The 17015-nt window shown below is 41.1% G+C and overlaps 1 protein-coding gene across 1 annotated transcript; it reads left to right on the forward strand.

Annotated features, from left to right (window-relative positions):
• Positions 1 to 743: 743 nt before the first annotated feature.
• On the forward strand, positions 744 to 4635 carry CDKN1B (cyclin dependent kinase inhibitor 1B). The gene is made up of 3 exons (XM_030214519.1): positions 744 to 1585; positions 2225 to 2354; positions 3577 to 4635. Exons 1-2 carry the CDS (start codon positions 1120 to 1122, stop codon positions 2341 to 2343), a joined length of 585 nt encoding a protein of 194 aa, XP_030070379.1. The 5' UTR covers positions 744 to 1119; the 3' UTR covers positions 2344 to 2354; positions 3577 to 4635.
• The last annotated feature ends 12380 nt before the right edge of the window (positions 4636 to 17015 follow it).

A 17015-nucleotide genomic window follows, 5' to 3' on the forward strand; every position in this document is an offset into this window, starting at 1 on the left:
CAACATACATGTTGTTTTCTGCTATAAAAAAAATCTGCAGAACCATGCAAAAGAATGGAAACTGTGTCCAAAAGTAGCATGTAAACCAGCCACTAAGAACCAGCACAGAACCTCTCTGAAACGAACCTGCTCCTCATCAAACCAAAAGGAAATTCCGTCACAGAGTATTTTATCTCAATTACTTTTCTACCCCCTCGTTTCTGCAATGTAAGGGATCGTCACACACAGGACGGAGCCTTCTCTGTGGGTGCTTGCTTGAGCATCCCCATATTGAACAAACTCTTGACAGTGTCGAGGGGGAGGTAATTTCCTTCAGCACCCATAATAATTTTGAAAAGTTGGCTGCTATAGAGAATGGTGATTTGGACTGAAAGGATCGAGTATGAAAAACAAACAAACAAAAAACATCAACCAAAAAAGTAGCACCGCAATAAATGGTCTGATAACCGACTGCCTCTTCGCTATGTGGTTTAGCTAAGCCCCTCTTTAATTCTGACGTTTCGTATCGTGCTGGTGGCACGGTACTTTCTAAATTACATCCAACAAGGAGTCCTATAGAGTAAGAACTACTGTACCGAACACTGGCGAACCAAACCTGCTTACTCTATGAACTGCCAGTGGGGGTTTTGTTGCTGGTTAGTCCACCTTAAGAGCAGGCTGTTTAGCAAACGAAGCCAGCGGGGGATGGGGCGGTGCCCTCTGCATTAACCAATCGATCTCCTTCTCTGTTTAAATAGACTTGTCGTGTTAATAATTTTCTTTTTCGTCAGCCTCCCTTCCATCGCCATATTGGGATACTGAAAAAAAGGTTCGTGTTTTCTGTTTTTTTCCGTCTTTTACTACAAGACAGCTTTGGCATCGCAAGGTTTAAAACGGCACTTTTATTTTGTTGACCTGCGGCGTTTGCACCGTCCTGGACTTGGAGTGGAAAACCTGATTTTCCCCGCACCTCCTACATCTTCGTCTTATTATTAGCCGTTTTCTTAAATAGCAAGAGAGGGGCTTATTTTCTTTCCCCCGCCTGACCAAATTTTGGACTACTTTTTCTCTCTTGGGTCCGAAAATAAATCATAAAAGGAGGACAAGGGAAAATTACATCTCTAAAGAGAGGTGAAAAAAATGTCAAATATTCGTATTTCTAACGGGAGCCCTAACCCGGAACGGATGGAGGCAAGGCAGATGGAATCTCCTAAATTTTCAGCTCGCAGAAATCTCTTCGGACGAGTGGATCCCGAAGAGTTAAAGAAGGAGTTCGAGAAGCAGCAGAAGGACATGGAGGACGAATGTAAAGAAAGGTGGAATTTTGATTTCAAAAATCACAGACCCCTGGCAGGAAGATACCAGTGGAAAACCGTGGACCAGGAGGACATGCCTGAATTTTACTCCCGTCCTTTAAAGAGAAGTTGCTTGTCTAGCAGCGAAGAGAGTTTGGATGTAAACGGAGATTGGTGTGCAGTTAACCTCCCCAGGTCGCAGGGAGTTTCAGAAGGCGCGCGTTTGGTGGATCAAAAGATTAAGGAATCCGAGAGCCGAACGGACTTGATAGACCAGTGCACTGGGAAAAGGAAAAGATCTGCCACTGATGGTAAATAACACGCTGAACGCTATGTGTAACGTCACTATTAGTTTGGGGTTTATTAGACATTTATACTGTAAACATTAGCTAGTAATACCAAGCAGTTTGATGCTCTGATACTGGTGTGCAGTCTAGAAAGGTAATTTTTTTGTTTTACAGTTTTATAACCACCCCAGTATTTGAACTATGATAGGATGTTTAAAAAAAGAAAATTAGCAAACAAGTTACAGGTGGCGTTCCTTCCAAATGGATCGATTTCAGAAATTGTGCTGAGTCTTCTGGAGTACTACTCCCGGTATCAGGTGTTCCAGCCTGAAGCTCAGCAAATAGATTACGTACCTGTAATTTGATGGCTGATCGCTTTCTGAAGTCGATTGGAAATTTACAGCAATTTATCCTAATAACCCCTCAACCTTATAAATATGTATGCGGATGTACTTGAAGTCATTTCTGCTTTAAGAACATCAGTTTTACAAAGCATTAAAATAAAGATAAAATGCAAGGGTTAAACATCAAGTTTCCTTTTTGATAGGACATAACTCCCACTCCTAGTCGCTCCCACCTACCCCCTTCTCTGCATTAAAAGAAAAAAAAAAGTGGTGAATACGGTTTTATTTTGGGCCTTGTTTTTATTATTTTGTATTCTAGATTCCTCTCCTCAGAACAAAAGAGCCAGCACAACAGAAACTACTGCTTTAGGAGATTCACCCGATTCCACATTGGAGCAAACGCCCAAGAAACCCAGTCCCAGGAGACATCAAACGTAAAAGTGTTTTTGGTGCGTACATATTACATGTTATTTTCAACTATATGCAGGATCCATGTAACACAGTATAAGTAAGAATAGGCTCCCGAGTGGATGCAGGAATGCATGACTTTGCTCCTGGCGTTGGAAAATATGTGTTTAGAATATCTTTATTTTTGGGGGTGGGTGGAGGGTATTTCTGCCTAAACTTAAAAAAATCTTAAGCATTTTAGCTAGGTGGGCCAATTGTAAACTTATGGTTAGAAATCTGTATTAATATAGCAACGAGGTGGGGGTGCTTTATTCATAGACCAGATCTTGGATTTTAATATGTGATCCATCAGGAATCTCCGTACATACTGGAAAGGTTCATATTCCAGAATTTTGGAAAGCAAGAAGTAAAGTGGAAGTAGAAATATTACTTGGTTTTAACAATAATGTTGCATTTCACAGTTAAAAAAAACCACACACATAACATGGAAATAGATAAGAGCAAACGCTTGACTTGCAAAGCCCTTGGATCGTAGGGACATAAAAAACGACAATTTATATGGAATCGTGCTTTAATGACTTCACCTACTGCTTTCAGAAGCATAATTTGTGTTAATATAAAGAAATAAAAGGGAGAAATAGTACCTTGTGTTGAACAGCATAATGCCTAAAGCAAGGCTATAACCGATACTTCTGCTGGGGTAAACAAACGGTAACACGTCAGCATGCATGTGTATGCAAATTCAGTACTACCCAATATTTGGGTGAGTAGCTGTCACGCAGGCTAAAATGTGAAGGTATCCTGACCCCCCTCCCCCATGAAATTAATGCGGGCTGGTTTCTTTTTTAGACACACAGTTGCTTTTGTTTTTTTAGTAGATCAGACAATTACAACTGCAGCTTGCTTTTAGCCTAAGAGCCCTTTTGTGTCATGGTGACTGGGGGAGTTTGCTACTAAAAGATCTCCTCTACAAAATAAAACATTTGGTCTAAAATATAAAGAGACGTCCTTGACATGCTGTTCACAAAATGTGAATGAGGAAGTAGAGGGGATCTCCCAGACGTGTGACTACTACAATATGTCAAAGTGTACATAATTATTGTGGACGATGTGTCCTGTTCTCCGGTTGCTCACCCTAGCGGTTTATTCCTCACAGAGATATGGAAATTAGTCACTATTTAATTTCTTGCATTATGAGCTATTCAATATTTTCCCCTGGAAGAGCTTATTCTTAGCTCCTTTGCTTTTGTTTATATTTTGCAGAATTGAGAATGCATTCCTTATTCATCGGATACACCAGTGCTTGATGAAGCGAGGAAGATGTATAGTTATACATATCGATAACTCTCCGTGGGATGGAGATACTGTATAAGCACTGAAAAAGCAACACTAAAATGAAGGCAGCCCTAAAAGATCTGTCTCAAAATCATTGGATGTAGCATTGTGCAATTAGGTTTTTCCTTATTTGCTTTGTTTTACTACCTGTGTATATAGTTTTTACCTTTTCATGATGTAGCAGTGAAAACCTATTTTGGGGAGATTGTAAAAGCAGGTTCCAGCCAGAAAAATAATATAAAATTTGTATGGTTCATGTGAGAGAGACCAATGTAGGTTTTTATATTGGTAAAGATGTAACATCCTTTAAGGTTTTTTTTTTTTTTTTTAAGACTGCTTATGTAACACAGACAATAATTTTTATTTCTTTTCCGCATCTGTTTGTAAGTTTGGTATCTGGGAGAAGTTTCCGTTATTTGGCAACGAGTGGGGGACTTAGAACTGACCAAATTGATATTAAACCTTTTAGTACTTTTTAAAAGGACAATCCCTTTTCTATGATCAGGCTATTTTAAACTGGGACTGTAACACATTCCAAGGGCAGAATATTGTACAATTCAGATCTCACATGGTGCTTTCACCAATTTTAACAGAAAAGTGGGATGTTACATCTTTAAACAGTATTTTTTTTTTTTGCATTGCCTGTGTATCTTTGTGTAAAAAAAAAAAAAAAGAAGTTTGAAATATACCTGTGTACATAACTCTGTAAAGACACTGAGAAACTATACTAACTTATTTATGTTAAAACTTTTTTTTTAAAACTTAGAAAATTTCCCCCTAAAGCCAAAGTGGCCTATGTTTGTGCATTTTGTAAATTCTCTATTTTGTAGACATGAGGGTTTTTTCCTTTAATTTTTTTCTTAAAGAAAATGGATGTGTAACTTTGCAGACTGAGCCAAATTTATGATTACTGTTGTACATCATTAAAATATGTTGATCATTGTTACACATCAAGAAATCAATAAAGAAAACTGCCATACTCATGAACCAATTTTGCCATACTTGTTTATTCCAAAGCCAGATTTTTACCTGGCAGAACAAGTTCAAAAGTGGGATCATTTCTCCATAGTAGATAGGGTACTTCCTACTTTTGTTTTTCTTTTTTTTTTTAAAGGATATTTTCCCCTCTGTACTGTTCAATGTTAAAATTTGAGAGATATACATTTAGAGTACCATCTTCATGCCCTATCTACAAAATTCTCTACAAGATACCAATCTTCCTATTTTGTCTAGAGCAAGGTGGGCTCTTTCTTTTGGACTGGATGTTGAGTTATTTAAAAAAAAATACAAATAAATAATACTGATGCCCCCCCCCCCCCCACACCCTTCATATTGAGGAACTCTTTAATTTAAAAAAAGCTCAAATTGTTTGGTGGCATTGTATTTAAAGCTTATTCTTTTAAACAGGATATGAAAGCTTAAGCTAACTGGCACATTTTTTAGAAGTGAATGTTAAAATTAATCAGATACCAACTAAAAGTAATTGGTAGGTGTATAGTGTACTATATATTGGCCTTTAAAAACTACTTTCTGTTTAAAATGCATATAATGCTATGTCAAAAAAATAGTATACATATAACTCATTTCATTATATTGAATTAAGAGGTTTATTGAAAATATGCAGCTAGTGGTCATTACTGGTGAGTATACATTTTGTTTATTGTACATCCACTGAAATCATTTGCTTATTTTTTAACTTGTTCTCTGTTTCAAAATAATAAACCATTTAGTATACATAACTCAAGCCACCTTGGTGAAGTAATTTGTTTGGTTTTTTTTTTGTTTTGTTTTGTTTAAACTGAGTGAGTAGCACATTTGACTATTTTAATCCTGGAGCTAAGGCAGCCCCTTTATTGCAAAGATGGTGCAATGGAGTATTACTAATGTGCCAGCTCTAAGCAACCCCACAACTGAGCAAATTACTTTATCCTTCCGATCACAGTAATTTTGTATTGTGTTTAGCAACCTCAGTTGTTTTGAAGAGTTGGTTCCCTTGGTAGTACCCAATTTAGCTGCATACACCTGTGCCCACCTGCAAACATATTCCATATTAAACTGGCCTTTCCCCACTCTTCCTTATGAATTCCTGAGGACCAGTTGCTGTGTTGGGAAAATATGGCCTAAAACCAGGGAGGTAAGAAAACATGGACAAAAAAAACCTTGTGTAGGCCTTGCCATCCTTCTAGCTGGCAGGAAAAATACTAGAGATCTTTGCGATATTAAAAAGTCAAGCCTGGGTCGAATTTATTATCTATCCCTCTGATGTAAAACCACAAGCGTTTACATCGCCACAAAAACAGCACAATGTGACAAGCCCCACGGAGGAAAACAAAACAAACAGGGTGAAACCGAGCAGAAATGCAAATGACAGTGCAAGACTTATGTTTTGAGCCCCTCTCTTTCTTTCCCAAGTAGTCGCTAGGATTTGATTCCCTCCCAGTTGAACAGGTTCTATATCGCTTCTTCTATGATAAATTGCTGTGGTGGATACAGTATCATTTGAGACTGGAAATATTTCCTACCGTTGGCTAAGGGTGTTTGGCTGCCATATCGATCTACCTGCAACCTTCCTTCACATGCACGGACTAATCCGTGATACAAAAGCTAGGGACCTGAAGAAATGTGTTCCGTTTAATGCAGAGAAGTGTTAGGACACAACATTTACGCGAGATCACGAATTCTGAAACCTATTGGGAATATTATGGTCGCCGAAAGTTTGTGGATCCAAAAGTCTAAATTCTCTCTCTCTCTCTATATGTACACACGCACATATAACTTCGGAGATACCAGTCTTGAACCTTCTCAGTTCAGTGTAAAAATGATTTCTGGGAACACAGTTGCAGTGTACTAAAAGATTACTTTGTCTTCTCCAAGAGAGACAGAAGGTGAGCCGTTTGTAATTAATGACTCGGAGAACCGCTATCTAGGCATACTGGTGATGCAGAAACCTTGGAGATGCTTCCATATACCCTCTAAATCAGATGATTGAAAGTATCCTAAAAATGGGAGAGCCCGGTAACCTAATGCAGGTTCAGCTGCTACCCCTCGGCCCAAGGCTCCTACTGGCACAGAACGAAACTTGAATACTCCCTCCAACCAAACCTTGATAAATTAGCACAATTCCCCAGCTCTGCGTCCTTTGGTTCAGTGTGGGACGGTACACTTTTCATCCTGTCCTAAATCTATAGGCTTCAAATAAAAGTCATGTTTGGTGCTAGAGCTAAGCAGACATTGCTGGACAGTGAAAGCCGCCGTTTCACCCCCAAACTGTCCTGGAGAAATGGAGGGCGCAGAGCGAGGATCTATGCAAGTCCGCACGTCTTCAGCTTGCAGCGTCCTGGCTGGGCAGATTCTTTTACTATTGCTCTTCTCGGCAAAACCAGAAACACGATAGTTTCTATATATGTACTTATTTAGATTTATGTAATAATTGTGCGTCTTAAAAAGTTTCTATTTCTTAGGAGTAGAACGGAGAGATTATTTTCCCCTAGTGTCTGCCGAACTCTTCACCTGAGACCACACCCTGATTTTCAAAAAGAGAGAAACAAGCAGCGGCGCAGCCAGGGTGCCTTTGCTAAGCAGCCACCGTACAGCTGCACCTCAAAATCCTAGCGGCGAAGAGCATTTTACCCTTTAGTTTGAGGGAGAGATGAGATCTAAAGGAAAAGGCCCCCGCTCCTCCTATGCTGCAAAGCAAAAGCGGATTGCATCATTACTAAGCCCTGCAGGCGCTGCAAACATGGCGTGTATCGCCGACGGACCCTCCCTTTGCATTCTCATTCGCTTTTTTTTTTTTAACTCTATGGACGTTTTGTATGTGTGTGATTAGTACCCAAACGTGTACGTGAGCAACTACAGCTCACAAACTTTCTGAAAGTTTTTTTTTCCATTCAACGACGATTAAAGAGGAATACCCCTACTTTTTTTTTTTTTTTTACTTTTAAAAAACTAGATTGGCATTTGCTCAATCCAATGAGCAACGCCCGGAGAAAGCACACCATAGTAAAACAGCCACTGGTAGTTTAAGGTGGATCAGCTTTGTAGGCGCGGAAGGTTCGAACACTTTCAATAGGCAGTAGTCACGGGGTCTGATTTACGTAAGCGCCAATCGCCCCGCCCATGTTCTGTGATTGGCGTGTAGTTCGAATTTTTAATCTGATGCTTTATTCTTTCTTTACTGTACCTATGATGGTACGTCTGCAATCTTACACCGACATTTTAAATCTGTCAGCAGGGGAACGTGGCATTAAACAGAAACATCATAACCTGTGGTGGCTTGTTCAGTTGCACTATATATAATCTTTTTTTGAGGGGGGGGGGCAACAAAAGACGGAAAATGTTGCACTTTGGCAGTTATTTAGACTGTAAGCTCTTTGAGCAGTCTTTATGTGTATGGTGTACAGCGCTGCGTATACCTTGTAGCGCTATAAAAGTGATTAGTAGTAGTAGTAGGGAGAGGGAGAGAGTCATGTAGAGGCTGTATAAACCTCTCTCTTTTTGCAGAGCCAGTGCTAGGATTGCTGCCCCCCCAATCTAGTGGGCACTCAAGGTCCTCTTTCTTCCCCTCCCTCCTCTCCTGCAGCAGCTCCCCTTTCTCTTCCCTCTCTCCTCCAGTTCAGCATTGCACCTTCTTGCTTTCCTGTCCTTCCCTTCCACTCATCCAGCATCATCCACTCCCCCTTTCTTTAGATAGAAATATTTGTGGTGGAAAGTCACACTTCCACACATCATGCTGATCACCACATGGCACACACCTCTCAATATAAGGCCATAGGGTTTTTCAAGCCACATTTTATTTTTATTTTCTTTAACAGTTTAGTATAATGCCTTTGTATCGCTCCATGGTGTGACCACACCTCAAATATTGTGTTCAATTCTGGTCACCGCATCTCAAAAAAGATATAGTGGAATTAGGAAAGGTGCAGAGAAGGGTGACGAAAATGATAAAGGGGATGGGACGACTTCCCTATGAGGAAAGGCTAAAGCGGCTAGGGCTCTTCAGCTTGGAGAAAAGGCGGCTGGGGGGAGGGGAGATATGATAAAGGTCTATAAAATAATGAGTGGAGTTGAATGGGTAGATGTGAAGCGTCTGTTTACGCTTAAATACTAGGACTAGGGGGCATTCAATGAAGCTACAATGTAGTAAATTTAAAACGAATCGGAGAAAATGTTTCTTCACTCAACATGTAATTAAACTCTGGAATTCGTTGCCAGAGAATGTGGTAAAGGCGGTTAGCTTAGCGGAGTTTAAAAAGGTTTGGGCGGCTTCCTAAAGGAACAGTCCATAGACTATTATTAAATGGACTTGGGGAAAATCCACTATTTTTGGGATAAGCAGTATAAAATGTTTTGTACTTTTTTGGGATCTTGCCAGGTATTTGTGACCTGGATTGGCCACTGTTGGAAACAGGATGCTGGGCTTGATGGACCTTTGGTCTTTCCCAGTATGGCAATACTTATGTACTTATGTACTTATGTAGTATCAAATAAACTTTACTCTCATGCCAAATAATGCTCCATGCCAGGTTTCATGAAACAAATGCAAATTTTACTTGAAAGATATCCAAAACTTCATACATTCTGGTAACAAACAGTTCACTCAATATCAAAACAGATCAATTTGCATCCAAACTGGTTAAATTGATGAAAGAGGTTTAAGTGCCAGTCCAAGACTCTTGGTGTAAGAGTTCCAACTCTTATTCAATTGTCTATTTATAACTCATAGGATATTTACAGCTCCACCAATACCCATCCTTTTGTGCAGAATAATCCAAAGCTATTTGCAGCACACTGTCCTGATGAGCTTTGTACAGCTGCCAGACCCACTTCGGACCAAACCTCCCTTGCCTGTTTGTCCTGCAGAGGTGTACTTCTTCAAGTTGCTGTCTCTGGTACCGAACAGGCTCTTTCCTGTTCTGCTCCTGGGCTGGATTAACCCTTCTACCCACCTGGAGCACTCCTCACAATCCACAGTTAATGCTTGTATTGGCAATTTCTCCCAGCAACTTTCCCATAAACATTGGGGCTCTCTGTACAGCTCGCTCCCTCCCCCCAGTAACTCTGGAGAGATCTCTCATCAGTTTTAGTAATCCCCAATATACTGGGGATTACAGCATCATTCAATAAATTCTGTATGGGAGTGAAGTCTGGATTCTCTACAGGATTAGACAGAATATCTTGCACCTCCAATTCTGTATCACAAACTCCATATTCCCCATCAATAGAGCAATCCCCCTTACAACTCACCATATGAAAAATATTCAAATTGCCCCTCAGGTACAGCACATGGCCCTTCCACTGTCAAACACTGTTTAAAGCAGATGTGTTTTTGTTTGTGTTGTGACTCTACAGGCCGTGCAGATCATTGCTCTTGAGCAGTTTTAATTTTGGGTCAGAAAGGCCACCTTTGGCAGCCCTAGCTCAAAAGCCTGCTTTCAAATAGGTCTAGACAATTTGCAAAATGAGACAAAACCCTGCAAAAAAAAAAGGAAAAAAAGAAAATACATTGAAAACCTATATAGCAAAATTACCAGATCATGACAGCTCTAATCTACCTATGAAAATACAGTACTATAAATATTACAATGGGTCCTAAAACACCAGTATATCTGGTACTAGGAAACTGGAACAAGCTATACTTTTACAGATGCCTACACAGACACTACATGCTAACAGAATCCTTCACCTCAGCCATACAGGCAGAACATGGAAAAAAAATCCTCACCTGATACAAAATAGGGGACCACAAAAAACATGCAAAAATTGAAATGGAGACAGCCCCTGTGCCAAGAAAGCCAGGCTCTTATTTTCTCTTGTACTTTGCAAAATACAAAAAATAGAAAATATAAATACTTCTCGAAACTTTGGGGCCCTGTTTACTAAGCAGCGTTATAGGCGTGTTAATGTTTTTAATGCGAGTTAAGCATGTATGCGCCTTCAATATCCCTATAGGCACCTACATGGTTAGCGCGTGTGCTAAGTGTAGGCACGCTAAAAACACTAATGCACCTTAGTAAACAGGGCCCTTGGTGTCTGGGCATTTTATTTTTCTAATTGGGCTGGTCCCAGTCTTTTCCTTGTTTTAGTCTTCTCCTAAATTATTTTCCAGGCTTGTCTTTCCTTTTCTTCTTCCTTTCCTTCTCTACATCTGTTTGAAACTTATCTTTCTTTTTATGTCTCCCTCCCCCCCCCCGCATTTTTCTCTTATCTGCCTTTTCTGATGCACGGAGCAGCATGGATGGGGTTTCCCTATACCGTGATTGAAAAGCAGCACCCCATGGCCTGGAAGCATTTGGATTGCATGGCATAAACTCCCGTTTTGGAAATTTTGCTGAGCTGACGGAGGGGGCCCCGTTGACAGTGTCTTCACCACTACCAGGTACATCTGGAGTGAAAACTCCTGCTTTAAGCTGAGGCGGTGAGTGAGAGTACATCATTCTTGCTCCGGTTTCAGAAGGAAACAGCTAGACCAGCTGTGGTCACACTTTAGGTACTTTAGGATTTTATCTAGAAGGGGAATATAGCCTTAAAAATTGAGGTGACCGCTAAGTATAGGTGCGCTAAAAACACTAATAAACAGGCCCCTTAGATTTGGTTGGAAATATTTCAAGGAAATATTGGGAATCACAGAAGAATTGCTGCCACCAATTGTGAGAACCTAATATGTAACACCAATAAAGAAATCAGAGAAATATTGCTGGGGAAAATCAGAAAGTTATGGATTTGACTAATTTTCTAGAATCATCCTTAGAGCTGGTTATACGGGGACTAACTTTAATGGTAATTTGCTTTGGAGAGTGATTGTGTCACATTTGTTTTTTGGACACTTACAAGATCAGGTTTTGGGTTCTACTATTCAGATATTTCCCGATCCTTCTTAGTTTATTCTGAAAAGAAGGCAGAAATTGTTGCAGTTTAAAATCAAGAGTTCTAGCTCTGGGAGCCAATTTTTTTTTTAATTAACATTTCCCTGTAATTGTTTAGTTATGATGGAAGGTAACTAAACAATTACAGGGCCCAAGTAATTGTGTGATTTTTGTTTGGGACTCAATGTGAGCTGATAAGACTCTTGGAGGGCCCTTTTACCAAACTGCAGTAAAAAGTGGACTTAGCATGTGCTTACACGGGTCATTCCTATGCGCTAAGGCCATTTTTACCACATGGGTAAAATAGCAGAATTTCTAAGTTACACGGAGGGACATTTTTTATATCATATCTGTCCAAATTTGGACATTTTGCTAAAAAAACGTCCAAAATTCAAGTGGGGAATATAGCCATTTTCAAAACAGAAAACCGTTGTATCTTTTTTCTTCGAAAATGGCTATTTGCTAGATATTTTTATGCTCTATGCGTTTATCTTTTTGCTCTATTTTTGAAAAAAAAAAAGTCCAAGTGAAAAATGCACAAAATCAAGCCATTGGGATATAGGAGGAGCCAGCATTCTTAGTTGACTGGCCACACAGACATCCCAGGAGAGCAATGGGGCACCCTAGGGGGCATTGCAGTGGACTTCAAATAAAGGCTCTCAGGTTCACTTCTCACTGTTGCTCCCTTATCTTGTCTGCTGAGCCCCCTCCCCCCCCAAACCTACACCACTACAAAGCCCTATGGGTGAGGGGCACCTATATGTGGGTATAGTGGGTTTCTGATGAGTTATGGAGGGCTCACAGTTTCAACCACAAGTGTAACAGGTAGGGGGAGGTATGGGCCTGGGTCCACCTGTCTGCAGAACACTGCACCCACCACTAGACAACTCCAGTGACTTGCATGCTACTCTAATGAACCTGAGTATAACATCTGAGGCTGGCATAGAGGCTGGTAAGTAATGTTTTTAATCACATTTTTGGGAGGTGGGAGGAGGTTTGTGGCTACTGGAGGAGTAAGAGGAGGTCATCCCTGATTCTCTCCAGTGGTCATCTGGTTATTTTGAACACTTTTGTGTGGCTTATTCCAGTGGTTCCCAAATTTGGTCCTGGAGGCACCTCAGTCAGTCAACTTTTCAGGATATCCACAATGAATATTTATGAGATAGATTTGCAGGAGGTGGAGACAGTGCATGCAAATCTCTCTCATGAATATTCATTGTGGATATTCTGAAAATCTGACTGGCTGGGGTACCTCCAGGACCAGGTTTGGGAACCACTGGCTTATTCGTTAATAAAACAGGTCAAGACCAAAATGTCCAACTTATAGCCCTGGATGTTTTTGTTTTGTTCCATTATGGCAGAAAAACGTCGAAGTGTTAGGAATGCCAAGATCCCACCTTTAACAAGTCCCTTTTTTATCTGAATGCACTTCTGATGGACTTCATAGGAAAAGTCTAAAAATTGGTTTTGAAAATACCAATTTGGATGTTTTTGAAAATGTGCCCCATTGTAACATAGTAGATGACAGCAGATAAAAACCTGTACGGTCCATCCAGTCTGCCCAACAAGATAAACTCATTACATATGGTATGATGTGGTACTTCATATGTATACCTGATCTTGATTTGTCCTTGGCATTTTCAGACCGTAGAAGTCTGCCTGGCACTGTCCTTGTTCTAAATTTCTGAAGTTGTCGAAGCCCCTGAAAAGCTCTGCTGCAGTCCATCCAAATCTATTCAGCCATGATCAGGGTACAGACTGTGGAAGCCTTGCTAAGAACTGGCTTTGCTCTCCAATTAACGGTGTTCTTACCTAATTTCTGCTAAGCTTCTTTGGATCCATTCCTTCCAAACAGGATTCCTTTGTGTTTATCCCACACATTTTTGAATTCCGTTACTGTTTGCATCTCCACTACCTCCCGTGGAAGGACATTCCAGGTACCTACCACCCTCTCAGTTAAAAAATACTTCCTGTATTCCTGAGTTCGTCCCCTTTCAACCTCAATTCATGTCCTCTAGTACTACCACCTTCCCGTCTCTGGAAAATGTTTATCTGCGTACTTATAGCTTTCAAATATTTGAACATCTGTATAATATCACCCTGGCTTCTCCTTTCCTCCAGGGTATACATGTTCAGGTCAGCAAGTCTGTCCTCATAATGTCTTGCTGCACAAATCCTGTACCATTTTCATCACATTTCTCTGAACAGCTTCAACTCTTTTTAACAACCTTAGCAAGATATGACCTCCAAAACTGAACACAATACTCCAAGTGGGGCCTCACCAAGGACTTGTACAAGGGCATCACCACCTCCTTTCTTCTGCTGGTTATACTCCTCTCTATGCAGCCTAGCATCCTTCTGGCCACAGCCACCACCTTGTCACATTGTTTCGTCACCTTAAGACCCTCAGACTCAGGTCCCTCTCCTGAGCTGAGCTTACTAATCTCTCCCCTCCTATCTGGTACATCTCTTTTAGATTTCTGCACCACCAAGTGCATCACTTTGCACTTCTTTGCATTATATTTTAACTGCCAGACCCTTGACCATTCTTCCAATGTTTGGAGATCCCTTCTCGTAGTTTCTACTCCCTCGAGGGTATCCACTCTATTGGCTATCTTTGTGTCATCCTCAAAAAGGCAAACTTTCCCTTCTAACCCTTCAGCAATGTCTTTCACAAATATATTAAACAGAATTGGTCTCAGCACTGACCCCTGAGACATGCCACTACTCACTTTCCTTTCCTCCGAGCGGATTCCATTTACCACCACCCTCTGTCGTCTGTCAGTCAACCAGTTTCTAATCCACTTTGCCACTTTGGGTCCTAAGTTCAGCCCTCTCAGCTTATTCATCAGTCTTCTGTGAGGGACCATATCGAAGGCTTTGCTGAAATCCAAGTAGATTACATCTAGCGCATGTCCTTTATTCAGTTCTTTGATCACTTAGTCAAAGAAATCAATCAGATTTGTTTGGCAGGATTTTCCTTTGGTAAAGCCATGTTGCCTCAGATCTTGCAACCCACTGGCTTCTAGAAAGTCAACTATCCTTTCCTTCAGAGCAACTCTAATATTTTTCCTACCACCGACATGAGGCTTACTGGCCTGTAGTTTCCCACTTCTTCCCTGTCTCCGTTTTTGTGAGGAGGGACCACAGCAGCTCATCTCCAATCCCATGGAATCTCTCCGGTCTCTAAAGATCTAATCTTTAAGGAGGTCCCGCCAGGACTTCTGAGCTCCCTCAGTACCCAGGAATCTCATTCGGTCCCATAACTTTGTTCACATTCAGATTTTTGCGCTGTTTATAAACTCTTTCTTCCGTGAACGGCGCAATATCCACTCCATTCACAGATATTCCCTTGGCAGCAGACTGTGGTCCTTCTCCATGATTTTCTTCTATGAACACTGAAGTATTTGTTTCGCACATTCACTTTATCCTCATCACTCTCCACATAGCTATTCTCAGCATCTTTCAGTCTTACAATTCCATTCCTATCTTTTCTCCTTTCCCCAATATATCTAAAAAAAAAAATGTCGTCACCTCTCTTTGCATCTTTAGCCATTTTTTTCCACCTGCGCTTTCGCTAGTCATATCTCCCTCTTTGCTTGAGTTTAATCTGGTAATCTTTTCCATGGTCTTCTCACTTTGTTCTTCTTATTTCTTCAAAGAAGCCTCTTTTGCCCATATTTTTTCAGCCACTTATTTGGAGGACATGTGGATGGGCATTATCGAAAGGGACGTCCATGTTTTGATATGGACGTCCTCGCAAAACATCCCGATCCAGGGGCGGGGAAACCCATATTTTCAATAAAAGATGGACGTCCATCTTTCATTTCGAAAATACCGCCCGGGAAGTCTAAATCCTTAAATTTGGTCATCCCTAGATTTGGTCGCCCCTAGACTTGGTTGTTTCTGATTTTCGGTGATAATCGAAACCAAGGACGTCCATCTCAGAAACGACCAAATGCAAGCCATTTGGTCGTGGGAGGAGCCAGCATTTGTAGTGCACTGGTCCCCCTGACATGCCAGGACACCAACCGGGCACCCTAGGGGTGTCCTGGCATGTCAGGGGGACCAGTGCAGTGGACTTCATAAATTGCTAAACTATGAAAACAGTGTTCGGTTACAGATCGACAAAAAATAAATAAATACACAAAAAAAGATCTGTTGTCAATAAATGACATAAAGCCTACCTACAGTTCAAACTGTATTTCCATCCAGCAGGAAAAATGGCCTCAAAGAGCTTCCAGGTCCTGAATCGATCTGTTGAAGCTATAACGGGTCTATGGACCTTGCTTTCATCATTGGCCAAAAAAAACCTGCTACTACATAAACCTGCTGGTGAAGAAAAATATCTACAGCTTGTCAAACATTGTAATGAATATCAGCATTCCTTTAAAGATTTACGATGTGTGGTACTGCATTCTATTCAGCGAACCAAGAGAGGGGGTGATTACCGGAAAATTCTGCTTCAACGGGAACAAAAGTGGATATTCACACTTAATTCTTTGCATCCAAATGGTTTGAACCACCGTGTCGAATGGAGTCACTTTTTTTAGACCCTCTGATTCGCGGTTCCCCCTGAGAGCATCTGACGTCATCGAAGCTATATAACAACCAGGGGTAGCCGGCCGTTAGATGACAGGAGAGCATGAATGCGGAGTGCTGACCTTTCTTTAAGTATGTGATGGATTGTAAGTAATCTCAGCAATTCATAGTGCAGATGGTATTATTGATTTCCTCTTTTCTAGAATGTGACACCGATGCCCTGAAGCAGCCTCACGAAATGCTGGCCACCGTCGGCTCGGCACATAATTGACAGAAAGAGGAACGCAGCACGCTACGCTGTCCGAGAAGAACACCCACCATAAAGATAAGTGGAGAGTTTATTGATATAACATAAAAGCTGTTATTTCCCATGAAGCTGTAGATATTATTCTTCACCAGCAGGTTTATGTAGTAACAGTTTTTTTTTTGGCCAATGATGAAAGCAGGGTCCATAGACCCTTTATAGCTTCAACAGATCGATTCAGGACCTGGAAGCTGTTTGAGGCCATTTTTCCTGCTGGATGGAAATACAGTTTGAACTGTAGGTAGGCTTTATGTCATTTATTGACGACAGATCTTTTTTTGTGTATTTCTTCATAAATTGCTCCCAGGTAGCTCACTTACCTTGTGTGCTGAGCCCCCAACCCCCTCCCCCAAAACCCACTGCCCACAACTGTACACCACTACCATAGCCCTAGATATGGGTACAGTGGGTTTCTGGTGGGTTTTGGAGGGCTCGCTATTTCCTCCACAAATGTAACAGGTAGGGGGGGGGGGTGTGTGGGCCTGGGTCCACCTGCCTGAAGTGCACTGCACCTACTAAAACTGCTCCAGGGACCTGCATACTGCTGTCATGGACCTGAGTATGACATCTGAGGCTGGCAATCAATATTTTGAAAGATATTTTTTGAGGGTGGGAGGGGGTTAGTGACCACTGGGGGAGTAAGGGGAGGTCATCCC

The sequence above is a fragment of the Microcaecilia unicolor genome, chromosome 9 (assembly GCF_901765095.1).
Source record: "Microcaecilia unicolor chromosome 9, aMicUni1.1, whole genome shotgun sequence".
Lineage (NCBI taxonomy): Eukaryota > Metazoa > Chordata > Amphibia > Gymnophiona > Siphonopidae > Microcaecilia > Microcaecilia unicolor.

Excerpts from the sequence above, each read along its gene's own strand:
- CDKN1B (XM_030214519.1), top strand. The coding sequence starts at position 1,120 with ATGTCAAATATTCGTATTTCTAACGGGAGCCCTAACCCGGAACGGATG. Across the intron at positions 1,586-2,224 it reads GAAAAGATCTGCCACTGATG|ATTCCTCTCCTCAGAACAAA; the intron begins GTAAATAACACG and ends TTTGTATTCTAG.